At 38.3% G+C, this 24990-nt stretch overlaps 2 protein-coding genes across 2 annotated transcripts in view; one reads left to right on the forward strand and one right to left on the reverse strand.

Moving 5' to 3' along the window:
* The first annotated feature begins 192 nt into the window (after positions 1-192).
* Positions 193-14220, forward strand: LOC108126913 (uncharacterized). Its single transcript, XM_017243684.3, is given in 6 exon segments — positions 193-1366; positions 9871-10001; positions 10064-10177; positions 10942-11106; positions 11168-11322; positions 11381-14220. Coding segments are annotated over 6 exon segments (2529 nt in total). The 5' UTR covers positions 193-1163; the 3' UTR covers positions 13142-14220.
* A 7040-nt stretch (positions 14221-21260) lies between these two features.
* The window catches only part of chinmo (Chronologically inappropriate morphogenesis), a 39441-nt gene continuing 35711 nt past the window's right edge, over positions 21261-24990 (reverse strand). Inside the window, 1 exon segment of the mRNA XM_070276737.1 lies at positions 21261-24933. Within this exon segment, the coding sequence (XP_070132838.1) occupies positions 23692-24933 (1242 nt within the window). The 3' untranslated portion in view covers positions 21261-23691.

Genomic DNA, 24990 nt, shown 5'->3' on the forward strand with positions numbered 1-24990 from the left:
ATCTTAAAAATATTAAGAATATTCAAAATATGCATTATGGCGCCTTGAGCTTTTTTTTATAAAAATAACGAACCGGTTAAAAATACATGAACCGGTAAGAATATGAATTCAAAGCAAAAACCGAAAAATCAGCTGTCTTTATCTCTGGTCACACTAATTTGAAAAGTGTGCCCAATAAACATGATAATAAAAACCAAGACCCTTCACCAAACGCCAAATAGTTGCCTTCCGAGGCAGTTGTGTGTTTTGTTTCTCGTCTTTTTGCCACTTTCTTCCTTACTTTCTTCGCTGTGTGCCGTTGGTCCGCGGACGGTTTTTGCAGGAAAATGCAAATACAGGCAAGATAAGATATGACAAGCGCCACAAAAACTTGAATAATCGAATTAAAGCGAATACCAAGACGATATAAACGAACAGCATTTAATCGCAGTTTTCCGCAACGTCGGAAAAAATCATCAACAACAACAACAACGACAAAAAAAATTTAACTCAATTAAAAGTCAACGGAGGAAAATGCAATTGAAATGCAGAGAACATATGAAAAGTGCGGTGATGAGTGATGTGTTTTTGGTGGAAATGGAGCGTATTGTGTGAAGGCCCCCCTTCATTTTCTGGTCTAGTATGCGCAGGAAATTTGCTGACAATTTTGTGAAAGGTAGAGGGAAGCAATCATCATCGGCCTAGGCGACGGGGCGCGCGTTTTCGGGGAAAATTCAATACAAAAACGCGGAAAGCCAAAAAGAAAAACAAAAACTGCACAACAACAAAAACAAAGCAAGCAAGAGAGAGAGAGAGCGGAGAAGCGAAAAATAATAGTGTTTGGCCTACCTGTGTTTATGTTTGTGTATGTGTGTGAGAGTGTGTGCCTCTGCAAGAGAACGAGATCATAACAACAACAACAACAAGAACCACAGCTGACTTCCTGTACTTCCTTCCTCCCACGCTAATCTTCTTCGACGTTTATAATGCAAATAACAGTAATCGCATCCGCAACAACAACGTCTACTTCCAAGAACCGGCTTCGCAGCAACAAAAACAACAACCTCTAGTCAACAAAACTACAAAAACAACAACACACATATCCGACAGCCTATAAAACAACAAAAAATATCCTAAAAATATAAAAATTTTCAAGTAAATCTAAATTTTAAGAAATAAAAACAATGGATTGGATCATCAACGATGAGTTGGGCCTTACGGTGGGCCATTTGGTGGGCGGGGCAGCTGCATCGGCCATGGTCATCGGCGGTGTTATCCCCTATGTGCCCCAATATATCGAAATCAAGAAGACCCAGGATGCGGAAGGATTCTCGCTCTACGTCTGTCTCGCCCTGCTGATAGCGAATTCTCTGAGAATACTCTTCTGGTATGTATTTGAATTTTTGAAAATCTTTGCCAAAATTTCCTTAAATTTTTAACGAAAAAATGCTATAAAATACGCTCAAGTAGTTGGGGGGAAATAAAAATAAACTTTTCGAATGCCATACCTTTCATCTCAGCCATAAATCAATCATGACTGTACTCCAGATGTTTCAAAGTCTTTGATTTTACAAAATTTTGAATAAAAATTCCTTTTATTATATGGACTATGAAATGGAATAGATTATTCACAGTAGGTATCTTTAAGATACTTCTGAAGTGTACACCTTAATCCATTTTTAGTTAAACCCCGGGTAAAACTCTTATGGAATGACTAAACCCACTCTCCAAACACCTCTTATCGCGGGTTATCAAGGGGGGCAATTCAGGTGCTTATCGTACGAAATTCTATCGCGTAACGTCGCGACTCTGTTTTGTAGAACCCCCATATCTCAGTATAGCTATGTCATGATTTCTAGTCGAATTCCCACCTCATAGATTACTCCGAAATCTCCAAGGACTGTTGAACTGTTGGGCATATATCTTTATGGTTTTAGCTACGATATGGTACTTGGCAATAATGGGATCAATAATCATAATAAATGAAGGATTTATCATCATTCATGGTGATCTGAAAAAAAAATATGGCTTATGGAAGAAAAGTTGATAACATATGTATTCTTGATTATTATGATAAGACTATATATGGAAGCATCCATATAATATCATAAAACCAAAACAATTTCCACCCCCATGAGAGCTTGGTTCATCGTTCAGCCGAGGCATCCACATACCATACATAAATCAAAATTAATAAAATAAATTTTTAATTCAATTTGAATGAGTGTGCAAAATAGCTCTCAAAATGTCACAATGCCATTTAAGCCAAGCCAGTTGGAACTGCTTTTAAATGAATTTATTGATTGAATTTCTCTTTCTGACACTTTTTTTGGGAACTCGCTTAAATATTTACCATGGAATTCTGATAGTCTCAGTAGACCACAATACACCTGATAGCCTTTTCAGACTCAACCCAGGGTCAACTACTCTTAGCCCAGCTGGTTTTTGTCTGTTTTTGTTGTTTACCCCTTTAAAGCTGTGTCTTTTATGAGTGTTTTTTGAAGAGCTTATAGCTGCTTCCTATAAATAAATGATCGAAAAGACGGAATATTGTAAAGCCTATAAAGCAACTGGTGGCCCTCGTCAATTTGTCTAGCCTGCGTGGCAATCAATATATGAATTATTTAAGCTGAAAATTGTTGCCGGCAAGTAAAGTGAATGCATCGGCTTGCCGCCTAATAATCTATCCACACTATTCTATATATACTATATAAAGATGTTTACGAGTTTCATTGTGGGAGGTCTATTGTACTTTTCTATTGTTGTCACGCGATGAGTTTCAATGAAGAACAGAACCTGGGAGGTTAACTCAACTAATGAAAGGAAGTAAGAATGAGAATAAATGCACGAGTTTAGGAAGTGCAGTGGGTTATTAGTTTATGGCTATAAAGATAATTATTATTTTTAGCGTCTTATCTCTTTAGAACCGTCTGAGAACGCCCACTTGCACTAATTTCGCTTTCCTGTTATAGTAGTTGCACGACTTGCTTAAATCACAACTAATTGCCAGACTGCAATTAATAATTTAGTGTCTTAAAAATATAAATAACAAGTAAGGGTTTTCACACCAGAGAGGAAAACTTTCCAGACAATGAAACAATGTAAGTGGTAGGAACAAAGCCGATGACACATCTGAAAAAAAAATATTATTATCATGCATTGCTTTGTTGATGATCGTGAGTATATATATGTATATATATTTTACATTTGATCATTCGCAAGCCCTGACTGGGATGAAGCGCAAGAACCCAACACCGACCGACCCTAGAGGCTTCTGCATGAGCTCATTGCTGGAAAACGAAGCTTATTAATTACTATGACTCTTAAAAAATGGCAGTGGAAAGGGAATTTAATTTGTAAATAATAGTATTCTCTCATGATAAGAAATACAGAATTTTTGGAATTATTTCAAGAGCCCTTAACAGTTCCAAGAAAATAATAATTCCGGAAGAGTGTTGTTATGCTTCAGCAGTCTTATCTGGGCATGGAAAACCTTATATTCAAGAATACCATTAAAGGAAACCTATATAACTCTAGATTAAATAATGGTAGCTCCATATAGGCGTTTATTCTGGTCTATGACTAATAATAAATATATATGTATATAAAGTTAATTTATTTATCCAACAAAACCGAGTCGGATTTCACAAAAAATCGACCCAAAAAAAATTATGACTCAATCGACTTGGCTCAGGGCAGTGGGCCGTGACAAAACAAGTCTACGGGTCTGGACTAAAAATATGAATTGTAGTTTACACCGATACAATGGATATTGGCCTATACTATATAGTGTAGACAGTGTGTTGGCCTGACTCGGACCCAGTCATTTCTATATTTGCAATTTGCTTAAATATTTACACAATTTGTCAGTGAATTGCTCTCAATCGTCGGGCTATTTACACTTAACAAATTAACAAAAAACGTGGCAACGGTTTTGGCTGTAATTAAAATTGTATAGTTCACATTTTAAATATTCATATTTTAAACTAATTGTATACTTGAGCTTGTGAACTCGCTTAAATTGTTGCAAAATGTTGTGCCAACTTTTCATATTATTCAACTTTATTTGAAATGGTGCCTAGGGGGCGTAAAGTGAAGGGTTAAGTTGGAGAACTTGGCCCCGGGGTTCATTGAACTCGACTGGAGAAGCTTTAAAAGTTAAGCAATCAAGAAGGAAATGTAATAAGTCTGAAAATTTGCTGACTAATTGGATTCTTCTGTTTAGAAATGGCCTGAAAAATACATAAATTTTTTTAGAAAAAATTAATATAGTTTCAAAACCTTATAGAATACCCTCTAAGACCCCCACTTCATATCAAGTTCTAATCAAACAAACTGCCGATTGTTTCTTCTGAAATTTATTTGCCAGACAAACAATCAATTTTGTTAATTATTTGTTGTCTTGGCATTTACACAACCACTTCCTAAACTGATAAGTGATCTTTTCACAAAAATGTCCCCTATCTGCTGTCATTTTTCGTCATTCGAATTTTGATAGTACCTTCGAAGCAATCTATTTGCTGCTATACCGCCTCATTCTCGCCCCATTTTCCTCACAAGTGTTTTCCATAAAAGACCCCTGTTATCGGTATATAAATTTGAAAAGATAACCCCAGTCTCGCCAACCGACAAGGCGTGTGTCTACTCCAACCAATTAATTTGTTTACGTAAAACTTATCAATAAATAGGCATTCGTAATCCTGAATGCTATGCACCAGTAGATAATGGCATTTTAATAGATATCTAAAAAGTATCACAGGTCCACTCAATCATTTCGTAATTTATAATTTGGTTATCATTAAAATACCTTTTGGCTGGCACGAGATAGCGAAATGAGACATTTTCCAATCTAATCTAATTTCTTTTAATAATTTATTAAAGCCTGCCCGCACGACTTTCATTCATTTTTATTTATATCAGCTTTGGCCCAGTTTCCTTGTTTATTTATTATTAATTCTTACCACTCACTTGCCACAAAAAAAATTATAAAAAAAAGAACAAGTTTGTTTAACAGTTGTTGGGTGAAGGTCAAGGTTTTGGGGCTCGAAAGTGATGTGAGGGAGGGCCTGTTTCAATTAATTTTGTTGGAGGGTCATTTTTGGGGCATTAGATCCCCTTCACTGGTAGTAGTAATGCCCATAAATGTTTACGGTTTTTGGTCTCCCGCTGCGGCGACTTATTTTCGCTTCGCATGCAAATTAGATTTGTTTTTTTTTTAGAATTTTTGAACCGGTTTTGATTGCTGAAACCCCAATAATGATGGTGCTTGAATTCTGGTTTGAATTCTAAACGTCATTGCACTTGACTCGCCTCTCTCATCGATGCTGAAATGTTGCCTGGGTGGTTGCCAACTAAATTGTGGTTGAAGCTGCGGTACAAGATTTATAATTTCTGGAAGTTCTGAAAGTTGTCAGGCCACTACTTTGTTTGGCAACTTTTCGAGAACACTTGAAATTCAAGATGAATTCACAAAACATTTGCTGAGAAATTACAAAGTTTGCTTTTAATATATTTTCCAAAAGTTATCTTTTATGTTAGGAAATAGTTCGAACAAGTTAGTCCCTTGCTATTAAGCTCTCATTCTGTCAACACGCTTCCCCCATTTTAATCATCTTAATTGTGAGCTCATCCCAGGCACCCTAAACTCTCTATTTAATTGAGCCAATTATCAGTTTCCGTTTCGGCCTCACAACTAAGTCGACCCACGGGGCTATCTCTATTACAATGTACTATATATATACGTTAGTTTCTAGGAAGCCTACATCTTAAGTCGATTGGCATTATCTCAATCGCATTTGTTCCATTTTCATTAAAAGTTTGCTTTCAATGCGAATCATTGTGATAACCTGGGTGCGGTTAGGGCCAAAGGTCAACCAACTAAGAGCTCTTATCTCCACACTGCCTTTGCTTCAAGATTTTTTTTGTTGGGCTTCGGCGTAATTAAACAAAGAGTCGTGAAAAAGCTATCCACGCCATATTTCGTGCTGTGATGAGGGGACCAATCCCTAAAATCCTCACAGGTCACAGGTGCGGAGAGGACAGAAAATTAAATTCAAGAGACAGCAAACACAACGTTAATCTTTCGCTTTTGTTGGGCTTTGTGCCAGAGACGTTGGCCTAATTGAATTTTAATGCCAAGCTTTGGCTTTGCCTTTCGACCGGGTTGTGTTTTTGTGCGATTTGGGCTTGAAACAGATTTGTAATTTGCTGCGTGGATAGAATATCTAACCAGTTGGGGACTTAAATATAAAAGAGGCCTCTTGAGCCACAACACCCTTAATGTTTTGTTAATTCGGTGTAGTTCGAAAACAAGGCGGATGAACAAATGCCGTCAATCCATTCGCCGTCCAATGTTTACTGCCGAGTCGGAGAACTGCTGAATGAACAAACCCAACAAACCCAATCCAATCGGGAGCTCTTGCCTCCATCTGGCTTCTTTGCATGTCCGGAATATGTGTGACGTTGACGTTGACTGACGCAACAGACACTGATTTCAATTTCTCAATTAAAATAGATATATTGTACACTTGCCGGCACACCGGCAGAGTTGAGCAGAAAATCATATAATATATATCTATTCAGAACCAGAGATAATCTGCGTGTGGCTAGCTGGGGGAATATTAAATTTCAACTTGAATGTTTCATTAATTTTGTGGGCCTGCGGAGCAAAATAAGCGGCTTATATAAGTTTTGGATAGGTCAAGCTAAAGGTGCCTCTCTGTGGGGCATTATTGATTATTTTCCACGCAAAAGTTGACTTTATTTCCCCATTTAATCGCATGCTCCGTTAAAAAAACGCGGATATAAAGTTTAAAAAGCATTATCACGCTCGACTTGCCTTCGAGAAGCAGCTGTGTCCCCCAAAACGGCATTGACATGTATTCGGTTAAGCCTTTAAGGCGCATGACTTGGAATCGCTTCTGATAGCCGAGTGGCACCCACTGCCAGTGCGATTGTGGCAGGTCGGGGGCAACTCAAAGAATAAAATGCAAATCGCCAAGTAGTGGCTAACTCAATCAACTCTGAGCTCAGAGACCTATGTATCTGCAAGGACATGAATATATCTGATATCGGAAGGGCTACAAATTTCTGGTGTTCATATGCAAATCGGGGGAATTGTTTTCCTCGGGTATGGTTGGTTGGTTGGCCTTTTATTTTCCATTTTCAATTGTGGCATTGCTTTCCCCATTTTATATATATATTATTTTGCCTATGACATTGTTATCGGTGTGTGCATGTGGTCTTGACTTTGCCGCTATCGCCTCGGGATGTGGGTTTTCCGGAGGAGGGGCCTAAATTGAAGTGTTTTTCCCAACCAAACTCCGGGGTGGCTAGAGGCCTTTGTATGTATTTCCATTTGGGGTTTTATGGGCTTAGCGCCATGTGGGTGAGCTTTGTTCGCATTAATTTTCATTGAGCAAATCAAATGCTATAATAAAATATTTATTGTCTCATTCTCTCTATGGAATGTCAACGAGCTGCAGGTTGTTTCTTATATTTTATTGATTTTTTTTTCCTTCTATAGAACTCTACTGTAGGTGAAATATGATAATATTTGCTTAAACCTTAACTCTTATTTGCTAGTTAATAAAACGCGCTAACTTATTGTCGTCTAGTCTGGTTTGTAGATCTCTTTATTGGTTAATTATCGGCTTTTGGTTCGATGATCAAAGTGTGAATTTCAAGTCACAGCTTAACACACTTTTTCGAGCCTCTCTAGTGGGGCGGCAGTGTCGGTCTTTCTTTGATTTATCCTTGGCAAGGTCATTTGGAACAGCTTAGCTTAGCACAGATCGACCCAGTTATGGGCATTCATCATCATCCCATAGTCACTTCATTCCGGTTGTTGGTTCTCTATATATTTCTTGATTTTTTTTACCCCCTTTTAATGCTCATCAGGCACCAGCTTGTGTTTACACAATCCTCGAAGCAAACACACATCCATGAGCCTATCCTAAAGTGGTTCCGAAATAGCCGGAATGCATGGACTTGAGTGCCACGGTTTCCGTTAGTTAGGAGCCCTTCACCAGTGAGACAATGATGAGGACTTTTGTCCACAGAAAGTGTAGCCTACTTACAGGCGTCCGCACGCCAGTTAAACCCAAATGAAATTTGTGTTAAGCGCAGGACTAAGTTAGTACAACTACTACTATTGTGGGAAAAATTATAGGTGCAAGATATTAAAGGCTTTAGTTTGAAAAGGGGGTATGAGGTCTGAGCTGGTTCTTAGTTATTTTAATATTTTATTTAAGAAATATTCGTAAAGTACCTGCTTATGATAACCACTGTATCTCAGACATTAGGCCAAAAGCCCACCCACTTGAGTAAACATTGCGCTGAAGGCAACACAGAATTTTAATTATTTCTAAAAACAGACACTAAACCCAGACAGACAGCCATCCGGCCGTGTCACGTGCATGTGTGCTCATTTTCGGTGACTTAATTTACCAGCAGAATAGAGACGCCCCCATGAAATTTCCATCAATAAAACTTTCATCAAGCCTAAGTGACACTTTCGTGGCCACCCCCGCTCCCAATTTGGACAAATTGTGCGGCTATTCGAACAAATTGCCATTGAAAGTGAGCCTGAAAATGTAGGACTAGAAGTATGGAGGTTTTGGGGAGTAACTAATACCTGGTAGTTGGAAAATTGTTTACATTACGGACTGAGAACATGCCGCCGAATGTCGAGTGTGCTTGTAATGCACGTATATTATTTTATCGATTTTTTACGACGTATTTAACACGCTGAACCGTGCAATTGTAAGCGTTGGTGTTTTCAGTTTTTTTGTCGCCAATTTAAATGGCAAAACCCCACCATTTGGGGCTAGTAACGAGGGGACAAGTCACTGAGAATGCATTAGGACTATTTGTTATACTCGGCATATATTTTTGAATATTTATTGAATGTCCTGTTTAAAGTCATTCAATGATTCAGTTGTTTCTATAAAGAGAGGCATTGACTTGGCACAGTACAGCTTGTAATTCAATTTCCATGTCATGTCAGAACGACATGCCAAAGGCGTTGACTTGCAAAGAGGGGAGGATGTCATCCTGCCCCTCGTTTTCTGGCAGCCTGGCAATCGGAAGCAACGCGGAAATGTATGCTATCTGCTGTTTGGATGTGAGGCACCAACAACCAACAATATACCAACAAATTGTCGCTTTTTTTTCTTCTTCTGTTTTTTTTTGTTTGTAATGACACTTGGCATTGGGACCTCCAAACAAATCCCTAGCAAATCTGTTGACTTCCCTTTGAGCCGCATGTTTGGTTTGTCCGGCTTTTGTTTGATGGCCTCAACACGTTCCATTCCCTCATTGTTTGTTTTTTGTGTTTGGGGACCCTTTTCTCACCCACTTGGCATCTGTCAGATTTATGACAGGGCCCTGGCGTTTCATTCTGGTCCTGGTCCCTGAGGCAGTACTCATAATCGATTTTGTCCGTGGGTGAATTATGCTACTGGGCGCACACATCAATCACTTGTTGTTCGAGCCACTCAAGCACCTGTCAATTAAAAGTACTTAACGCTACACCCTGCTCCAGATTGGGCCAAGGAAGTTGTCAACCTGGGGGAGATAAAATAATAATATGTTTGGTGTAGACCTTTAGGCACTTTTTTTTGGGTGGAACAGTGGGGTTTGGTCGTTAGAAAGGGCTTGGATTGAGGTGTGAAAAATGGGTTTCCACACCTCAGGGGAATTTTCCAAAGAATATATGTTCTTGGGGTTTATGATTCTTATAATTGCCGCAATTAAATATATTAAAGTTTCCCCCTAGACTATAGCTTTTATTCCCAAAGCTTGATTGTAAAACAAGTTAATTATAATGTCACTTTAAATTAACCTTTCCGATTGACCTTTACCCATTTTTTGTTCTTGGTTTCTGCGCAGGTTCTCCAGCCGGTATGAGCTTCCACTGCTGGTGCAGAGTGTCGTCATGAACGTGACCATGTTCCTGATGATCCATCTGTGCGTGAAGGTGAAGCGGGTGAATGCCAATAACCGCGAGCATACCCTGAGAGGTGAGTCCCAATACACCACCTGACAGGATAAACAAGTCAACTATCTGACCCCCTCTTTCCAGGTGATGAACTGCATTTGCCCAAGGTGATGACAGACACGGATACGGGAGCCTCGGTTTCCACAGACCCGGGCGGTAGCGTCCTGAAGCGAGTACGTTCCCGGCATTATTTAAACGGTGAGTCAGCTGCAACGTTTTCTAAGATTTGTTTTTGGGAAAACTTTTCACTCACGGCATTGATGGCAATTTCCGGTGTCAGAACTGCTGGAAAAGATTGAAATTGAGTCATGATGGGCACCAAGAGAAAGAATTCCATTAGGTTTAAATGAAAACAGGGAGCTGCACCTTCTGTTATTTTAGCAGACTTTATCTTTATGATTCGGTCGTTGCCTATCCGCATTTATTTCTTCTCCTTCATTACTTCTTATCAGTGGAAATAGAAACACTGAGCACCCAACACCCAGAAACTGGGTTAGGGCCTTAGACCTCCTGCCTTCTGGGGCCCTGTTGCCAACCGTTGGGGTAAATTGATCAATGAACCGACTATCTATATGTATATTGTCTATACTATATGGTAGTATAGTACAACACCCACACTCTGGCATGAGCTAATTATATTGGCACGCCTTGGGCTTCTTTGTGGCATGGCTTGTCGTAAATTGTGCAGCGCCTAAAAGCAGGCCAAGATAATGAAAATTGATTTCCAACTGGCTTGCCATCTGCAGTCGCTGTTGTTTTTTCTGTGCGGGGGGGTCTGGTCTTCAGGTTTTGAACGATTTATGGGACTGTAAATTGCCAGCTTGACCCTTGACCTTTGCCTAGCTAATGGTTGTTTTGAGAAAAGTTTATGAAAGCGATTATGAAATGGCAAAGGTAATGGGAAAAGCGCAGTGATTTCAAGAGATATATATTACAACGATATTTTATGAATCTTTTCACAGATCTTGACTTTAAGTACTTTTGGAGCTGGACAGACTTCCAGTCGTATCTGGACTTTATGCTGGTGGTGTGGGCCGTTGGGGCTGCCATAACATATCTGATGTTGTCGGTGCACTGGTTCATGGAGGCCATGGGCTTCGTGGCTGTCTTCACGGAGGCCATGCTGGGTAATGATCCATACATCCAATCTCACACTCTTGTATTTGAAACTTAACTCATCCGTTTCAGGGGCGCCGCAATTTCTGCGCAACTTTAAGAATAAATCAACATATGGAATGAGCATACACATGGTGATCATGTGGACGCTCGGTGATATGTTTAAGACTGGTTACTTTATTGTAAGGAAAGCACCCTCACAGTTCTGGATCTGTGGCACGCTGCAGGTCAGTATTGCAACTATACATCTTCTTATTGGATACTAAGATTCGAGTACACTTTCAGGTCAGCTTGGACATAGCTATCCTGTCACAGGTGTGGTTCTACCGCAAGAATTCCAAGCCGCGGGATGTGCGCCGCGGCGATTAGCAGTTTGCCCCCGAAGAACAGCCGCAGCACATGCATCCCCACGATCTACATACATCCCATTCCGAGGAGCACCAGCTCTCGCTGCCGGTGACCGTGAGCAGTAGTGGCGACGATCACCTCCTCACCGCCCGGGCGGACGACGAGCACTTCAAGGTGCTGGACTTTGGCCAGTGCCATGATAATCGCGCCTTTCAGTATCACAACAACAACAAGATGCTGCCCCGACCCGGTGGCAGTGGCAAGAGCAAGGACGATAGCAGCATGGCCGCGGCCCTGGAAGTGGTCATTGTCCACTCGCCGGCCTCCAATGAGCAGCGACTGATTGGAGGGCAGGATCTGAGCGCCAACTGCTGTCGCCGGAAGCGAAACAATGCCACCCAGACACGGTTGGAGGGAGGAAGCTGCTGTTGTGTGATTACCACACATCATCACCACTGCCACTGCAACCACCACCGGCACCATCACCATCACCACCACAGCCATAGCCATAGTCACAGTCACTGCAACTATCGAAGCACAAAGCGAAGAGCTCTGCTGCACCAGAAGCGGCACAAGTCCAACCAGCAGAATCATCACCATGGCCAGCGGGACACCAAGCAGACGAACCACAACCCAATGCTTCCAAACAAGTCTTCCTTGGACTCCAGCGAAGATGGACTGCCACCGCATCACCAGGCCATAGCCATTGAGATCGACGCCGCCACCATGAGCGAGGATGGCGATGAGAACAACAGCAGCACGGCCACCTCGAACTTCCCCTACAAGGTCGCCAGCGAGGGAATGAAGCCCATCATAATGGCGCCCCTGCGGGAGCAGCATCATCACAGAAGGAGTTCCCTGAACTCCAACACGACCATCGAGACGGATGAGCTGTCGCACGACGAGGACGACGACGATGTGCAAATGGGATCCCAGCAGCTACCCGAAGATGAAACTCATCTCACCCAGCCGCCAAACACCAATAGTTCGAGTAGTTCCACCAAGCGGGGAGCTCCCGCCTCGGCGCCGGTGCGAAACGAATGCGTGAGGATCAAGCGGAAGCGATTCATAGCCGAGCCTGGCCAGGATTACTGCAGCAGTTGCTCCAGCTCGTGTTCCTGCAGCAGTTTGGACGAGGATCATCACGAAATGACCGTTGCGGCGGAGTGCCATCAGTGCATTTCGGGCTCAAGGCGAGCCAGCTACTGTTCCTGTCACAATTCCAGCTGCTGTTGTGGCTCCTGTTCCCAGGAGGAAGCCGGCGACGATGAGGAGGAAGCTGACGATGAGGATGACGAAACGACAGGACAGAGGGAAAGCTTCTGCACGGCAGCAGATCATACCATAACGCCATCCCAGGAGGGCGATGATATGCACAGCAGCACCTTAACACCGTTGAGCACCCACAGATCCTCTTTTGTGGATCAGGAGCTGGGTGATCACACCATGAGGAGTGATAACATTGGGGGCGGCAATCTAACCGATGCAGATGCCTCGTCCCTGAGCCAATCGGCGGAGTATTTCTCACTGTCCTCTACAGCTGGAGGAAACACATCCTTCCCCCTTCAGGACGAGGAGAGGCCGGACAAAAAAGAAAGGGAGCTGAAGGAGGCAGAGCCACTGGCCTGCAAGAACTTCAACCGCAATCCCCACACGAAACACAAACGCAGCTCATCGCCGGTGGACAGCTCCTTATGACGAAGTGTCTCGCTGGTCGCCTGGCCAGCCATCGATGTGAACGCCCTGCTCCAGCAGACGATCAGGAAGTCCGCTGTCCTCCAAGAGACGCCAGTACGCCGGAGAAACACTGCCAAGACTGGTACGAAACCAGCTGGTAGCAATGATTCCTCGACGGCCACATTAACGCCGAGTGTGGTAACCGTGGCCAAGTTTCCGGGACCGGGATTGATGAGTGCAGTGACGAGTCTGAATGGAGGAGGAACCACCTACAGCTATACCACCACCACGGCTGCTCCACTTAATTCAGCCACGTCCAGCAAGAGGAGCTCCAAATACTCGCCGATACCAAATGCCGAGGCCTACCAGCACGATCCTCTCCAGCAGAGCTCGACGGAAATCATCTTATAACTCATACACACACATACCTCTAAACCTGAAGCTATTATACAGTACTGTCGACACCGTATAGCAGTGGGATGGGTCAACCTCATATAGGAATGGAATATACAGAAGAGAAAACACCAATTTTCGTGGGATAATCGAAACCAAAATTCTAAAAGCTGTTCAATTTGTTGTTATTCGGGGGTAACAAACGACGAAACGTGAGGAGTATTAGGATTACTTTATAAATATAGTGAATAAACCAATGTACATTATTTTTCATATTTGTTAAATGCATCCAGAAGATTAGTTTGACGTGTAAACTACCTTAAAATCCGGACTATGTGAATTTATAAAACAAATTAGTTTCAGCTGGGGAAGGGACCAAGCCGGAGTTCTCAAAGCCCTTTCAAAGTTTTCCAACAAGAAATCCAAACTAAAAAAAAACATATCCACTTTGAGCAATTTTCCAGCCAAGAAAACTTCCCTCAGCTTGTTTAGATTTAACTTAATAAATCGTCATTGTTTTTGTAATTTAGTTAAATTCATTTAGTAGTCCTGTAAGTTCAATTTGTATAAAAAAATTTACCACAATCAAAGTTTAATCTCGATATTATTTTGTAAAATGCTGTTAGTTTTATAATTTCCTAGCAGAATTTATTAGCTAAGACCTTACAAAAAAATGGAAAACGATAATAAACAAAATGCAATTATAATTTTTATTTGTTTTGGTTTGATTTATTTTTTATTATTTATTTCTTATAGCACAACTTCTATACCTTAAAACTATTCTAGAGTTATCTAAAAAACTAAAAAAAAGAAAAAACAAAAAACTTAAAGCCAAATATCTTCCTTGCAATGTTGAGATTCCGTTGAAAACGTACACACAATTATATATGAAAATCAAATTTATTTTTAAGCCACATTAAACTGTATTCAAAGTGCTTGCGAATATTTAAGAAATATTTAAAAATTAATAAGAATTAACCAGTATGAGGATTAAAACATTTGTTGATTAGTAAGTAGCGGCTATTTTTAATTGTTTGCCTATTGTATAAAGGTTACAGTAATCCCTGAATATATCCGATCTGTTGCAGCAGCACAGCATTCTATACTTTGTGGAATCATTATCCAAATATTTCCACTCCAACTGTAACAAATTACTACAAAAGATAAACTAAAAACAATTAACTCGAAATTAACTAAAAACTGTTATAGAAACGGCATTTGTGGAACATAGAATCTTTTTTCATAACTGAAAAGGTTATTATACTCATATTACTCGTATATAAATATAAAATTAAGTCAACCAATACCAAAACCATGAAAAGCAATAAAATGCATTCAAAAAATGGACATTTAATAATAATAATCGTACTTGTTTGCTACAGAATTTACTTTATTGGTGTTCTAGACATTTCTCAAACAAAATAAACGTAATATATGCCATATAAATTGTTTAATTGTGTTTGTTATTTTAATTCATAAATAGAGGGGATAAAAATAGTCATTCTTATTACATTTTTAAACTACTTGAGCTTTTTCTTAAAGGGCGCCATAATAAATTCCGTATATTTCATTAAATTTATTGCTTCATTTTCGTCTCTTTGTGTTTGATGTTCTGATGTGTACAGTATTTTGATTAATTATTTTGTTTTTATTATTTAAATTAACGTTTTTTAAAGTTTATGTTTAAAGATTTTAAAAAAATCTTTAAAGTGTTTCATATCCCATTTTGTAGCAGCTGCTTTGTGAAAAATACCAAAAATACTAACATTTAGAACAGTGTTGGAAAACACGAAAAGACGGCCAACTAAATTTTGAATCTTTATTTGAAATAAAATTCCGTTAAAAAAATGTTAAAATTGGTTAGGAAAATGTATCTGAGTGTTGGTAATTCTTATAAGATCCTTTAATGAAATATATCTTAGTAGCCCCTCAGATAATAAGTTTTTTTTACAGTTCTGAGAAAAAACCGCCCCATATGCAAAAAAGAAATCCATTTATTTTCGTTTTATTATATTTTAGCAACAAGTTTATTGAATTTAGGTTCGTTCATATACTTTTTATGCTTAATTCCAATCTGGTTTCCCATTTTCTTTCCATGCTTTGTGAGTTTCTGTTACAATGCGTTTGGTTTTCTGTGTGACTGTTGGTTTTTGCTTACTCGTAGGTTTTATTTGTTACACAAAAATGTATGGCATAATCGTAAATTTTAGTTCCGAGTTCGTGTTTCTTTAAAATATATTGAAGCTGTTTACTTAAATGCTTCGCTTGCATTTTGTTCAGATATACATACATTATACATATATGGAAATCATATGCCGCTCTGAAAATTTTTGGTATAGCATAGTTTTTCGTCGCTCCTTTCTTAAATCCTTTTTCAGCTTCTATACTTTCTATTCTTGATTTTTACATACATACATAGCCAAATACATATGTGTGAGTGTGTAAGTGAGAGTGTGTTTTATTTTTAATAAGTATTTCAATAAACTTAATTAATCGATTTGGTTTTAGACTTCCACTTCGAATACGCTTTAAGTTGTATACCTTGACCATATACATAAATGTAAAATCTCAGACTTTAATTTTTAACTAAAGTGCACTACATGCGGAAATGGTTCAGGGAAATGTGAACTAAATCGAAAGTATCTTCGCAGCTCTAGTTTCAGCCTGGTTAAAATGGTAAACTGGCATCGTAAAATAAGGTTAGTAGGCTTCGCTAATCTCAAGTAACTTAGATAATTATAATTTGCATTTTCTTATTTGTTTCTTTTGAAGTTTAATATTTCGGCTAATTAAATATTTATTTACTTATGCTCTGTCGCATTCATAGACCATTTTTGCCAATACTCGAAATCAAAAGCAGTTTCAGACAATAATAATTCCAATTTTTTTCCTTCTTTTGCTCAATAATTATGCAACATTCGCTCATCAACGTCTCGATAATCAAATGTAATCACAGTTTTATGTTTTCCTTCTTTATATAAACTCATTTTCATTTAGCTATTTATTTTACTATTTTTTTTTTGTTTGTCAATGTGTATTCTTGTGTGTTTGAGTGTGTCCTTTGTTGTGGTTTGTATTTGTAAGTTTTGTTGGTTTTTGTGTGGTTGGTTTTGGTTAAAAAATAAAATGCTAAAGGAGTAGTAAGTACATGTTTAATCGTCATGTGCTTCCAAAAACTCACATAACCCCGCCTTATCCTCAAATCCATGCCTTATGAACATCTCAACTCGCCGATTGGTTTTGCTTTCACTTTCTCTGACTTTTCCCTTTTTATTTTCGTTTTAGTTTTTAGATTATTAATACTATTACGTATTTAGAAAACTTTAAGAATATTGCACAACTTGTGAAAATGTTGACTTGACTGCCGTTCTCATTTCGTTATAAGTTTTTAAAAATATTTCATTTAATATTTAATACCTGAGTTGTTCATAATCGTTTCGCATGATTATTACATCTGTCTTTTCATTTTCGCTTTTGTTCTTTTTTTTTATTTTTGTATTATTATTTTAATCGTAATACATATCGAAAAAGGTTGTTATATTAAATGCATGTATACATCGTCGTGAGTCTTGATAATGCCCTGAGTTTGCTCCAAACGGATTTGCGTTTTTTTAAAACTATTTCATCTTTTACATTTATGTTACATATACATAATTATGTCTTTCAAGTATATTTGGATATACTTTTTTATTTTTCTGAGTGGACTCTATTCGAACTTTTAGTTTTTTTTCGAATTTAAATGGTGAAAATGGTAGTAATTTTGGAAAACTTTTCAGTTCAGAACAAAGTTGAATCAAATGGTTATGATTTAACGTAGGTTGTCATGTGTAACTCAAGTTTTGTTGCCTTTGTTTGAAAATGAAAGAAACTTAAAATGCACTAATCCACAGGTGATTAAAATAGATCCAGATAATCCAGATCGGATGAAACTGAACTTCAATCATCACTCAATTCTTAAAGTCACACCAACTGCCTGTTTTTGACAGTTTCCCTTAAAATTTTAACTTTATACTTTATGCCGAAAAATTTGTACGATTTTGCATTCATCGATACCTCTATATATATTTAATTAATTTTAATTTATCTGCTAAATTTTGTTTGTGTTACCTGAAATTTTGTACTCATCATTGTTCCAAAAGTTTTTGTAGCTTTTCTTTTCTTCTTACTTTTTTCGTTTAAGTGTGACCTTATATACGATAAAAACTCAAAGTAAAAACAAGAAATAATAGGAAAAAAAATTGAATATTAAAATAATAAAAATGCACACATACATTAAATATAATTTGTACTTGCTTCGATTTATCGTTTTAGACAAATTTACAACAACTTGATTTACACATTGAGAGAGGGGAGGGCATACTATATACCACATATATTACCATATATAGTCGGATATCGTACAGTCGATTTCAAGAAGCGTTATCCTCTTCAAATTTTGCAATGAACTGAACTGTAAAGTTACTTAGGCCTAAACACATTAATTTCGATTTAATTTCGATTATCGTAAACTATAGTATACATTATTTTTTTACAATTAATTTCTGGGGTATTGGGGGGTGGGGAAGTGCGTTCTGGAGTCCATAGGGTGTCAGTACTGTAGGGAGAGGAGAATTTCGTGTGTGTGTTTGTTAATTTAGATTTAGAACCAATGAAAATTGCCAATTAGATGTTTTTGTTTTTTTTTCTGGGGTTTAACATTTATTTAGTTGCATTTTGTTTTTAGAATTTACGTGTTTATATTATAAATTTAGATTTAATCGTATATTTGTTACAAATTAGAAAAGATGTGTAAACAAGCCAATTTGTTGCGATCGAACAGAACCAGACGAAAATTGTTACAAAATATACAAAATATATATTACATTCTTCTTGCTTCTTAAACTTAAATTGTGTGTGTTTTTAGTGCAAGCAGTTTTTCGCTTTTCTCCTTTTATTATTTTATAGTTATTTGGAATAACTTAGGTAAGGTAAACATAATGGTAATTCCAGGAGAGGGGATAGCGCGGTTCTATTGCAATTTGTGACTAGGAGGCTCCAGCTGGATGCCTCACTGTACTGTCAACGGAAAGTGTCACAAAAATAATATATATATAAGAACGTAAACAAAATCGTAAGTACAATTGGCTTGTTGAAGGGGGGGATTTCGTGTTATTTTGTTTGTTTTGACATTTCGCACTAAATATATTAATAGAAAAACAATTACTAACAAAAATATATAACAAAAATTACATCGAGTTCTTATCAAATGTGTTCGGTGCACTAATTTTTCACTTTTAATTGAACTTAAATTTTGTTTGTACCTGTGCACACACTATATATTATTATTATTCCCCTTATTATATTTGCGTTCTTGTTACAGTTTCGTTTTTTTATTTTATGGGGTTTTGCTTAAAAGTTAATTTATACAACGCAAGGGTAAAGGAAACTGGTAACTAAAAATGATTCAAAAATTACGAATATACAATACACATTTTTTATAGTTTTTGTTTTCATATGTTTTATGTACAATAATTGTTGGTTTTCGTGACGCATTTTTGTCGTCGACGTTTTGTGTGCTTTACTGTACGCTCTAAATGCAAAATGGCGACATTTGTGTTTTTTTAATTTTATTTTTAGATTAAGTTAATTACGCTTTCTGGGTTTTTTCTTTCGATTTTTTTTTGTTTGCAAACATATTTTACAAAGAAATTATTTTACGCCGCTTGTCGAAAAGTTGGGCCTAAAATCTGATTACAGATAAAGTATTTTTGCTTTTTCTTTTCCGCTTTTTTTTTACCTTTTTTAAATAAATATTAATGTATAATATTTTATGCATATACATATTTGTTTTTGCGTGTGCCTAATAATTTTAATATTTAAATTTTGTTTTCTTTAGCCAAAAGTTTAAGCCTAAAATGTTTTTTTTTGTGTGTATTACGCAAGTTTCTTTTAGAAAATTTTATTTTTTGTTTAGCAAAATGTTTACCTTTAAATTTTATATATTTTTTTATAACCATGTGGGGTTTGCTTTGAATTTAGTTAAATGTAGATTTTTTTCTTTGCTCAAAATTTTGTCGTATTTGGCCATTTGGACTTGGCTCAAGCAAAAGTATACCATTCACTGGGATCCGTTGTCACGTTAGTGTTTCTGTGGATTTTCTCTTCCTTTTTGGATTAATTTTGTAGCCTTAAATAATTTCTTTGTATTTTTGTTTTATAGTTAGATTATACTGAGTCACGCTACTCGAACGCGTGCTTCGTTTGGTTTGCCTCATTTAGTTGCTTTGCCGAAATTGATGTATACAAATGATCTTAATCCTGGTCATATATCGCCTACGTCTGCTCTCTACACATAGATAGTAAAACATGAGGATATTTTTTATTTTATAATTAGAATTTAGCCAAAAGCATATATTTGTTGTAGGTTAACGTTAATGTGACCTTCCTTTTTTAGCGCATATTTACATGAAAACCAAAAGATTTTTCAACTAAAACAGTTTCTTGTCAAATGCCAAAGGTATTGGACTGTGTCTGTCTGTATGTTCGTGTGTCACCATTTTACAAAAAGAATAAAATAAATCGGGAAATTAAGATCAAGAAGTGTATAAAATTACATTTATATCATGCTCATTTCGTTACTGCACAGTCTATGGCTAATTGAGGTAGTTCAGTTTACTATTGCAGTTCGATCTGGTATTTTGGTTTCCCATTATTGCTATTGTGTGTTTTGGGCGTGTGTTTATGTGATTGTGTCTTTTGCATTTAAGTTTTAAAATTAATCCTCACTAAAACTAACCAATAATCGAACTAAATCTAAAGCTTTCCTTGATAGCATCTTCGATTACAACAACGTATTCTTGTGTTTCTCCTCATTCCAGGTTTTATTTTTTTGTCCCATACAAAAACTATACTCGTTATATGGATAAAAAAATAAAAATATTTAAAACAAGACTAAACACAAAGAGGTAGGTTCTTTCCTGAGGTATATGAGTTCCTGAGTTTGATTAGACTCTAAACGTAAAACGTAAAACGAAAAACGAAGACTGAACTTAAAAACTAAATTAACATAAAACCTAAAAGTACGTAAAATTAATATTAATATTACGTTTAATCTTTCTAACCCCTGATTAGCAGATATATATATTGTTTGATTGATTAACTGAATGACGGATTGCTTGACTGATTGATGGCTTGGTCCTGTGTGCCAGCTGGAGCGATTGCACCTCGCCAACGTACTTAAAAATAAAATGTAATTCAGACTCCAGAGAACGCTGGCAAGGATACAAAGACTGAAAACTGGCCACAGGACTTGAAAGAAATCTGCTCATGGGCGTGAGGAGGGGTGTGGTGAAGAGGTAGTTTTGGTTTTTAAAAATATTGCCAGACTTTAATTGTAATTTTAAAATATTGCTATTGCTCTGTTGCACTTTTCCTTCTATTCTGCCCAACACGAATGCCAAAATAAAATTCGAGTTTGAATGATTTCTGAAAACGAAAAGAACTAAACTTTCTTGCAACTTCAAAACGATATCACAGAAAAAACTGGGTTTAAAAAATAGTTTGAAATTGTTTTGTGTGTGTGGTGTTTGGTGTGTGTTGTGATGTGGTGGTCAACAGTTATTAAAAGTAGTTTAAATATTTAACATTTTGGCTATGGATTCTGCTCGGAGTTTGTGTGCAATTATCACCCTGCTGCTATCATTGGATAACCTCATTCTGCTGGATAACCTGCTAACGGAAAACGTACAAATTAAAACAGTTTTCACAATTGAAATTCAGTTTAGTTTAGCTTCTAAGATCTAAAATAAAACCCTTCCTTACTTCCTTTCTTCTCTCAGTGTTGGCGAGCCTAAGTGTTCCTACATATGCGCTTAGTACATTATGTATACATACACGTACATATATTAATATTTAGATCTAGGCTTTATCATTATACAACTGAGGTCATGCATATATAATCTCTAATGATATATATGCATTTCTAATAAATGTATTTACAAGTTTCCGCCCATTTTCATGCTGGCAGATTATTATTTTCTTTTTTTTCTCAATATTTTCAATTGCAGTTTCTTTAGATTTTTTTTACTCGTTCGCTTACAACAATTACTTTTAATTTTTAGTATTTTACAGCTTATTTTGTGGATATTTTTTTATTTGAGGAATTTCTTCCTTTGATGTAGCCTTCGAAATTATAAGAGCCGAAAAAATGAATTTTGAATTTTTGTTGGTTTGGATTTTTTTCTTTTTTGGTGAAATTTCTTTTGTACGAAAAATGTTTTCCAAAGGTGTGCCAAAAGTTGTTTTGATTTCGAATTTTGTTTGCTGTAATTATTGCTGTTTTTGTTGTTTGCTTGTTGCTGTTGTTTGCCGTCAAGTTTTTGAGAACGTTTTTGAGTGGTTTCTGCTTTTATATCATTATTTTTTCAATCATATGTTTTGCTTCGCTTTGCTTGCTTTTCAATCAACATTGAATTATTAATGTTTGCTAGAATTATTCAATTAAAAAATAATTACATTTACTTTACGATTTCCTTACTATTTCCATTTCTCCTCCATCGTTTAATCGTTAAATATATTCTTCCTTTGTTTATAAAATTTCACTAGTAGTCATTTAATTATATATTTCTTATAGGCACCCAATTTACCAATTGTTTTTATGTTACTTCATTAGAAACTTTTGAATTCGGAATTGAATTTGATATTGAATTATTTTTTTGGTAGCCGAAAAGCAGTTCTGTTTGAAATTTTGAGGCCTAAACACGATTATAAAAAAATTAATCATAAAATAATGCAAAAAATGAGCAAACCAAAAAATTGTATGTTTCGTTAAAGCAAAAAATATTGTTTATGTTGTGGAGCACTGGCCGTGGGAGGTGTGCTCCCTGGAGGGCGACCCTATCACTTGACCCCACACTACTGATGTCCCTGGTTTGCCTTTTCGTATGATAAATTTAATAAAATTATTTACAAAAAACCGGACAAACGGGCAGTCGGAGGCGGGGACTTCGGACGATCACCTGACACCCCCAAGGAGTCCTGGGCCGGCTCCCTTCTAGCGTTTTTCATTGCTATTTGTATTTTGTTTCTTTTGTTATTTTTTTTTATACTATTTAATTATTGCAGGTACTTGTGGTTGCGGTTTTGTTGTTGCTATTGTTGCTTTGTAGTTTGTCTGTTGCAGCTATTTGTTTACAGTATTCTTTAATTGTTTCTTTAGTTTAATTCAATTTACTTAAGTTCTGTTGTTTTTTGTTTTTTTTTTTTTAGCATTATCGTTTCGTTTGATTTGAGGCAACTTGTAATGCAGTTTGTAATGTTGTTACTATAGGAAATCAAAAATATATATGCGATAATGTAAATTATCCTTTACACACACGACTAAACAAATTCGTTATACACTTGTTACACTTAGTTCTTCCCTACCGATTTCTCATACTAGGCTGTACCAATCAAAAACGTTCAAACTTTTTGCATTTTTTACTATTTCATAGTTTTAGTTTTAATTTGTTATTCGTTTTGTGTGGCACTGGTTGTTGCAAGTGCCCTGGTTTGTTGCATTGATTGTAGCACCCTGAAAACAATTTTTCAGCCGGATTGCAATTGTACTATTATTTTTTTTGTTACTGTTTCTGTTACTGTGTGTATTTTGCTGGTGGTTTCCTTCTTTTTACTGGCTTTTCTTTTGGTGAAAATTGTTACAAATATTTGTTGAATTGTGAATCTAGGGGACTTGTGTTTGTTTTGTTTCTTGTTTCTATGCGAAAATGGTTGGTGGCTTCAACACAAATTTGTAATAAAAATGTTCTGCAAAAAGTTGGACATCAAATACTGCCTTCTGTTCGTGTGTGCGTCTGTCTGCCTTCTCTGCCTGCATGTGTACGTATTTCTCTGTTTCTTGTATCGTATATCTTATCATTATTAGTAATTCTTTGTTAGTTTAATTATCTGCCCAGATTCTGGGTCTTTAGCTTGGTGGTGCTAGTAGTTGGTGGTAGTGGTGTTGGTCTCCGAGGGCAACAGCAGTTGCAACAGTAGTCATTTTTCTTCGCGCGTAAATCTTCTCATGTTCTTCTTTGTAAATCACTCATCTTCTCTATATGGTCTTCTCATCAATTCTTCTCATCGTCGTCGTGTATACTTATCCTAAATTTTAGCAGCTTCTTTGGGGGCATTGTTAGGGGGGCACTCTTCAGTGGCTCCTACTGCTCCACATTGACCTTGGGCGTGGAGGTCAAAGTGGGCGTCTCGTTGGGCGGTATAATGTGTTGTTGTGGGCTGGTGGGCGTGGTGGGCATACGATCGTAGACAGCTTCGGCCTGGATCTCGGGCTCTTCGGACATGTGCAGGTGGAGTCGGTGGTGGTGGTCCTCCTCTTCCTCCTCCTCTGCCTCCTCCGACTCCGACAGAACCTCGATCTTCGGCTCCACTACTAGGAGCTCCGATCCTGGCTGTGGCTCTGGCGGCTGCTCGTCCACCTCCATGGGCCGTTCGCTGCCATCGCTGGCCTCGGCATCGCTGCTGCCGTCGCTGGTGGTGCCCGTCGTGTTGGTAGTTGTGGTGGTGGTGGTAGTGTTGGCAGTGGTGTTTACTGTAGCATCCATTGCCTCCTGAGCCCGCTCGGCGGCCATGGCCGCCTTGATTTGATGCGCCAGCTCCTGGTGCATCCGCTGTTGTTGTTGTTCGTAGGTGAGTGGTGGCTCAGTGCCCGCTGAACCAGCTACTCCTGCCCCGGCGCCAGATCCGTCCTTGCCCTCGTCGGATCCGGTCGCCCCCTCCTCCTCTCCTGCCCCCGTTGTGCTGCTTGGTGTGGTGATCGTGGCCTCTGCCACCAGTGCATCCCGTCGCTGCATGCACTTCTCCAATGCCATCTTGAGTGATTTACGTTTGCGCTGCTTCGCCGCCTCCTTGTGGGCGGTCATGACTACTGCTGCCGCTGCTGTTGCGGCTGCTTCCTATGGCGAGTGATTGGCGGCCGCCGCCGCCGCCGCAGCTGCGGCCACATGGGCGGGCGCGATGGTGGCCCCCGCCGCCAGTCCGATCTCCTGCTTGTGCTCACGCGCAATGTGCCGCCGCACCGTGTTGTTCCTGGTGAAGGTGCGCTCGCAGAAGGGGCACGGCACCCGGATGCCCTGATGACGCTGCCGGATGTGCGCCCGCAGGTTCGTCTCGTAGCCGTACAGGCGGTCGCAGTACAAGCACTTCAGCTTCTTGCCATCGGCCGTGTTCACACTGTTCTTGTTGTTCATCTTGGTCGCATTCCACACGTTCAGCATGTCCGCCGGAGCTATCGAAGCCGCCAGGTTGCCAGACAGTGATCCGTCGGCGTTCTTCAGGTTCTCCAGCAGAGCGTTCGGTGTGGTCGACGAGGTGTTTGAGTTCGGCGGCGGTGGCGGTGAGTAGTTCGAGTTCTCCAGCTTAACGCGCAGGTCCTCGGCTCCGTTCTGTTTGGTTTTCGGTTCAAATTTCATATTAAAATCATTAGTTTATTATTTATTCTT

This window comes from Drosophila bipectinata, chromosome 2L (assembly GCF_030179905.1).
Source record: "Drosophila bipectinata strain 14024-0381.07 chromosome 2L, DbipHiC1v2, whole genome shotgun sequence".
Classification (NCBI taxonomy): domain Eukaryota; kingdom Metazoa; phylum Arthropoda; class Insecta; order Diptera; family Drosophilidae; genus Drosophila; species Drosophila bipectinata.